Source organism: Pygoscelis adeliae, unplaced genomic scaffold, assembly GCF_000699105.1.
Source record: "Pygoscelis adeliae isolate BGI_AS28 unplaced genomic scaffold, ASM69910v1 Scaffold267, whole genome shotgun sequence".
Classification (NCBI taxonomy): Eukaryota; Metazoa; Chordata; class Aves; order Sphenisciformes; family Spheniscidae; genus Pygoscelis; species Pygoscelis adeliae.
This window is the reverse complement of record NW_008825150.1, coordinates 4,159,795-4,166,593: the sequence shown is the minus strand read 5'-3', so window position 1 is coordinate 4,166,593 and position 6,799 is coordinate 4,159,795. Positions and strand designations below refer to the sequence as shown.

The 6,799-nt window shown below is 37.5% G+C and overlaps 1 protein-coding gene across 1 annotated transcript in view; it reads right to left on the bottom strand.

Annotated features, from left to right (window-relative positions):
- Positions 1-339: 339 nt before the first annotated feature.
- The window catches only part of CD36 (CD36 molecule (thrombospondin receptor)), a 30,460-nt gene continuing 24,000 nt past the window's right edge, over positions 340-6,799 (bottom strand). The window contains exons 11-15 of the mRNA XM_009328357.1: positions 6,133-6,251; positions 4,753-4,826; positions 3,921-3,975; positions 3,554-3,718; positions 340-2,813 (exon numbers count right to left, since the gene is read on the bottom strand). Of these exons, the coding sequence (XP_009326632.1) occupies positions 3,554-3,718; positions 3,921-3,975; positions 4,753-4,826; positions 6,133-6,251 (413 nt within the window). The 3' untranslated portion in view covers positions 340-2,813. The remainder of the gene's footprint in view (positions 2,814-3,553; positions 3,719-3,920; positions 3,976-4,752; positions 4,827-6,132; positions 6,252-6,799) is intronic.

The following is a 6,799-nucleotide window of genomic DNA, read 5'->3' as shown; positions in this document are numbered from 1 at the left end:
CCATCCTGCCAACAGCTCCAGCTCAAGGGAGTTGAAAACAGGTCTCTCTCTGACCTTGGTTTCCTGGAATTGTTTTAGAATTGCTTCAGTTTAGACATACTGGTGCTCAGCTCTGCCCACAAAGTCTCCTCTTTTTTGTAATCCAGAGCATAAATGTTGCATGTCACTGGTATTTATAATATATCATGCAGCAACATGAAACATGATACGCATTTCTAAGCAGCTGTGATGTGCCAGAGTACAATGACATAACAAGGTTAGCCGTAAGCCCGCTTATTCATCAACTTATAAAATCAATCTCTAGGAAAAGAGAATACCAAGAAAAGAAACGCAAGGAGCTCATTATCCAACACAGAAGACTTTATTTACAATTAGACATAAGGATCTCAGAAAGAAGAGTTTCAGCTTTATTTGTATTGAGTTCATTAACATTTCTAATAAATGTTTATCCTGCACTGTTTGAACAAATGTAAATACTTAACATTAGCCTTAGTAACATGAATTAACAATAACTGTAACCGATGTTTTGGACAAAATAACTACTAGTTATAATTCAAGTGCAGTTTAGGTGCTGAACGTTGTTTAAAAGTCCAAACCTGCATTGAGATCAATGAGATTATACATACGAACAAACGTATTTGTGTGCATGCAAAATTGGGCCCTGAGACATTTAAAATCATGGCCTGACTTGCTGAATCACTGCTGCTGGAGCACTAAACAACACTAGTAGAGCAAACGCTAACTTGCTGACAATGGACTTGAAGCCAAAGAAAATAAAGCTGAAATGTTAGTGTATCAAAAATGACAGAGGCATTGCTGTTGTTCCTTTGGTGAAAAGATCTCACCTTTAAGGTTCTGGCACGAAAGACTAGTTTTATTATAAAAACTTGGTGTCAGATCTTGAACCACAGCAGAGCTGTACATGTTTCAGAGAAGAAGGTGACAATGACTTTTGTGGTCTTCATACTTTTTTGACCAGGCCATAGGACTCTAGGGATGCCTTCAATTGTATCAAACTGTCCCCAGACTACTATGAGAACGGAGCATCACATATGACACCAGAAATTATGTAGAGATGAGAAAAAGGTCTTATTTTTCATTGACTAGCAAGCAGCATGAGTAATCAAATGCATTGGCTCTCTAAGTGAGAGCAGAGCTTCCCTTGAGTGCCATGCCTCCTTCACATCTCCTGCCCTGTTACTTGGCATTTCCAGCTCACGGCTGGAAAAAGAGCATGCAGCCATGTACCACATAGACCTTGCCTTCAAGAATAATCTCTTGGGATTTCTGTGATTTATCAGCTCTATTGATAGCTACACAACTTTGTCGACAAGCAACACAGGATTAAAACAACAGCATTTTAGTCTGTTGGGTTTCCCCCTTTATTTCCAAAGGGTGAAAACACCTTACTAAAGATACCTGGTGAAAGATATTGTCCTTTACTAGCAAGATAAATCTTTCTGGTTTAAAGCCCATTGTAGCACTATTTCCAAACACCAGGCTATGAGAAGCTGGCCGTTTTTGATCTTCCTTTTTCTTTGCAGCTCTTATTTAAGGGGACAAAAGATCCAAGAAGAAATCTTCGAAAATGCTGAACTTAGGCTCTTCAGTGGGTCCATGGGAAAAAGAGAGACCCCACAACACTCAATATCTGACCCATCGACTCTCATTTCTAAGAGATAGCATTCAGATTAAATGAAAAAGTAAACCATTTATGCAGGTGGCAGTGTTTGCTACCTGTCTACAGGCTGATGCACCTCATTAAACAAATGGTTGCACAAATTTCCTTGTGGCAGATGGTTTATCGTAAAGAGTTGGGGCTACTTGTTTCAATTTATGTTCTTCTATAGCAAGGAAGTGGAACCCCCTGATGTTTGATCGAAATCATTAGCTCAGTTCTTCCTGTGTCTGGAGCATTCTGGAATATTTTATCCTGACCCTAAAGGTGACATATGAGATCATTCCCTATGGGAGACCTTGGGCAAAGTGGGGCAGAGCAGAGGCTGGTGTTCAAGCAACAGCCAGGAAGAAAAGCACACAGGAGGCAACAGTAAGAGCGGTGGAGCAGGTTGGGAGTTAGGGAGTAGCTCAGGTTGCTAAACAGCTGTGGAGCCAAATGTCGATGAGCTCCATCAACATATGAATGACTGTGGTATGTCTATGAGCCATCTCCATATAAAATGTATAAACCACATATTTTAGTAAGTCTTTTATTAACTTCATGTACTACAGTTAGTAACTTTACATAATAAACTTCACATTCAACGCAATTCACATCCCTGAATAGATGACAGAGAGCAGTTCTATTGCAGCAGCTTCCATTCTTTGAAGGAACAGAAAGAAACATTGCAATGAGAGCATCTAGAGCACAGCATGAGCTCAAAGGTGTTGTCATTCCCAGCCTGTGCTCAGAGACAGAATGTCAGCAAATGGCTTTCATTTGTCTTGCAAATCCCAGAAGAAAAAAAGTAGAAAGTTGCATAAATGGCAGAAGGTGGACTAAAATCCAACTGCATCTCAACTTCAGTCTGCTTGCATGTCATTTAAAATTTGTAACAAGGTTCAAATAATCAAAGTTATTTGAAAGCATAGTTTCCATGGTGGCCTCTTTAGTGATGTCAGAAGTGTGGACCTTTGGAAACATCAGCTTATTTGGGTTAGTGAGTTGGTCTTCTCAAAATGGAAAAGCATGTTGAATTCCATAGCACGTGGACTGACTGTGCCTTGAATCATACCTTTTGTCTCTGAATTTTAACATGCTGCTTGGCTGAAATTTCAATTAAACATTGTCTACCTCTGAAGTCTTTTGTTACCTGTAGTGAAATAAAATCAGAATTCAGCATGTGATGAGGTAAGTCTTCTTCTTTAAAATGTCTCTTTACTACAGCATACTTTTCACCACAACATTCATCTCTCTGCACTTCTTTTAAATCACTTCAAAAATGTGTTTGTTTCCCTAGATGTCAGTGCATTAATCCACCACTTGGTTATTCTACCCATGATGGGAGTATATTTATTCTTAGTGGGCTAGGTATGTTCAGGAGATGTTTAGACTATCCTGACAGTGATGCACGACTGAGAGAAAGAAGTGAGAAACCCTATCCAACACTCGATAAAAAATGTCATTTACAGTGAGTTCTCTGAAGCCCACACAGGGGTATGTCCTGGAAGAGCACAGGAATCTGCAGCTGTGTGGTCTCTGTCCCAGAGACGTACTAGAGGGCACTTCTGAACAGTTTAGCAGTCTTGGATAAAATGTCTATTTTCATAAACTCATAACAATTATGTTGTGTTTTGGAATAAAAAAATTGCTGGTCTTCTGACACAGTTCCCAATACCCTCTCTTGGGTGTGTTAAGAGCATCCTGAAAGATTAAGGCTGGGAAGAGAATTTGAAAATATTAACTAAATTATCTGGATGATTTCCCACAGAACAACTGCTGAATTTACTAGCACTTAAAAAAAAAGAACAGCTAAATAGGTAATGATTCTGAACTTCTTGAAACCCTGAGGAAACCCTCAGTACTGCTGAGGACTGAGCAGTTAGTACTTACTTATTTTAATTTCTTTGATCTGCATATGAAATAGGAACCCATGAATGCAAGGAACAGCACAGAACCTGTGATCATTAACACCATCTGCAGCACACTCAGCATCTGGACTCGACTGGTGACTTTACTTCTGAACATTTCTGCTTTTGCATCCCCAATAACAGCAGACTGAAACAGTGCAAGAAAAATGTCAGTGAAAAGTAAGTAGGGAAGCCCTCACTTGCTGAACATATTCTTGGTATGTGCAAATCACAGTGTGAGTTTAATTGCCCAATTTCAGGGCTCCAAGACTGAAAAAGCTAGGTCATTTGTTTTTTTTTTTCTTTTTTTTTTTAAACAGTGAAGATTAATAGACCGAAAATATACTAACCTCATTTAGCCAAAGAAGAGGAAAAATATAAGGTTTTTTAACTTTTGATAAAGCTCTGAAATGAGAAAATAAGTACAGCATGTTACCTTTAGTTTGGTGCATAAGCCCATTCTCTACTTAAACATTTTTCTTCTCCTTTAACTACATTTCTACTTCCAGATGTACCTTTTTAGTATAGTTTTGGACTGAAAAGAAAATAACCCTACAATTAATAACAGACATTTTACAAGTTGGGCAACCATCTCTTTCTGTCTAGTCTTCCATATGTGGGTAGTCAGAAAGAAGAAAGGTTGGACACAGCTAGGTGTTGGTGGGAGGGTCTGAAGGTCTGTGTGGTGCTCACCTGCCAGATGTACAGGATCCTGAAATGCACATCTGTACATGTACGTTTGGGCCAATAAAGAGAAAAGAAACAGCTAGACACCCACCAGCCCTTGTGATAAAATCCATCTAGTGACAGAGCGTACTTAAATTCTCTCTCTCGTTAGATTTATTACAGAAAATATATTTTGCCTTCTATTTCATCCTCATGGCCCCCATTTGGGTTTTGTAAGAATGTTATTTTTAAGAACATGTTGCCTTGTAAGCTTCTGTGGGGAAATCAAATGTGTGTTAAAATACTTGGACAGTGCCTTGCTCAAGAAGGCTTGCTCTTCTGCTGAAATTTGTTCTCTGAAAAGTCATGACTGAAATTTTTGCAAGAGAGACGAAAAGGCTTTGGGAAAGTATTTTTATTCTTTCTTTTCCCAGCCATTTCTACTGATGCTCTTGTAGACCGATCAGCCCTCTTGAAAAAAAGTCTTTAAAAACAAAATAATGAAGTAGTACTTACTCAATTTTTGGTGCAGGCTTCACAAGGAGGTTTACTTGCAGCCTTTTCGCAAATTGTAGTGTAAAACCAGTGATCTAAAACCAGAAGAAAAACCCACATTAATTTAAGTTTTTTAATTGAATGCCTAGGCCTAGAATATGGACTGTGTCAAAAAGCACTTTGGTATTATTTTATCCTTATGTTTTGAAGGATTCCATTTATATGAAATTTTATGTTTCTAAGGGTCTCTCATTTCTCATAAAGTTCTGATTTTGTGGCTTTACCATAGTTACTTTTGTAATTTGCAATTAAAACTGAAGGCAAAAAAATGATTAAAAATACTAAATCAGTCATGAAATGTTTCATATAAAAATATGTTTTAGTTTTTTTCCCACCAGAAATTAGCTATTTTTTTTCCAATAAGAAGGATGTTTAGCTTGCATAGCGCCAAAACAAATATTTCATATCAGAACAAAAGTAAGATCTTTTCTTCATCTCCTTCTTTTCCCCTCTGTCCTCCACAAAAACAAGACAGGGTGTGATTTTTGAAAATTTCATACCAGATTTAGGAAATTCTGGTTGATGTCTCTATTCCAAATAAGGTGAAACAAAGATTTAACTTTAGGTCTCCTCATTGAAATCACATAGCTTAACTGTCAAATTATATGACTAAAAATATTTTAGTGACAAATCCTGAATTTTACCTTTTCATCCAAATTCAGAGCAAAATAAGATTTTGAAACCTTGTGAATTGTGTGAATCACACAATTCAGAAAACTTTGGTAAATACACTTAAAGTTAAGAATCTGAATCACTGGAACAGAAGTAGAAGTAAAACTGGAGGCAATCAAAATCAGACCTGTCATAAATTCATTCAGTTTGGGAGCTCTGTTGGACAATCCAAGTCACAAAGACTATATTAGGTCTGTTCTACACTAGTCTGTTCAGACTTCTAGCAATTTTCTTGGAAATAAACCAATCTATATTTATTTAATTTCAATTGAGATAGTAATATACAAAAATGGTTAGTTATCGAAAATGAAAAAAATTAAGTATAGAGGGAACAGAAGAACTTTCATAGAAAAGAATTTTCTCAAAGTACCTGAAGGTCATAGAAAAGCTATAGCATACTTCAAAGTTCAAAGAATCTATTTAATCCCACATTCCCAATAAGGAAAAATCAAAACTTATTGTCCAAACTTTGAAGGTCAGAAGGAGACAAAGTTCTGCCCTAAATTTCCCCTGCTAAAACCATAACACTTTTGTGAGCAGATCTTGCAAAAGCAAGCACGAAAATATTGTATGTTCTGCTTGTCTGTCTGGTAAAAGGCCTACTCTACTACAATTAAATTTAAACATTGCAAGGTTCCTGAGTTACAATTATTCAATATTTGGACTTACAGGTTCTACATCTAGAAACGTGTCATGCTCCTTCTCATTTGGGCTCAGGCCTATGACATCATGCAACAGAGAATCACTTCCATGAAGAAAATGTGGAAGAGAAATAAATACCGGTCTTCCTATTTGAAAAAAGAAACTCACTTGAATCATTAAGCCTTGTGTCAGTGCTCATCATCTGAGGCCATTTTCCATGCAAACATAGTTTTTATATAGACACACAATCCTGACAAAAATGTTAGTAGTCCCACCCCCCAAAAAAAATTTGAGCATTTCTGTGATTCTACTGTCATGAGGAAAATTTGCAAGGTGAAATAAATTGCAGTTGTAAATCCTGCTTGTCTGTGTCCACACTGTGGAGCTGGCAGTGCTCCCAGTTTCACGCTGAGGTGAGGACCTGATTGTCACTGTTTCCCCCTACCTGCATGATCTTGTTTTAGTAGAAAGCAAGCCTTAATGGAACCCATGCTGTCCACTCTGCACCAAACACAAGACTGTATATATTTATTTTATTAAACCAACACTAACTTTAGCAAAGAGTGTCTCTCAATCTCTGCATGTGTATATAGTTGGGTACACACACACACACACACTGTGTGTGTGAATTATCACAAATACAAGGACTGTGACTATCTCTGGCTTTTATACAGTGCCAGTAGAATCCTCTTCT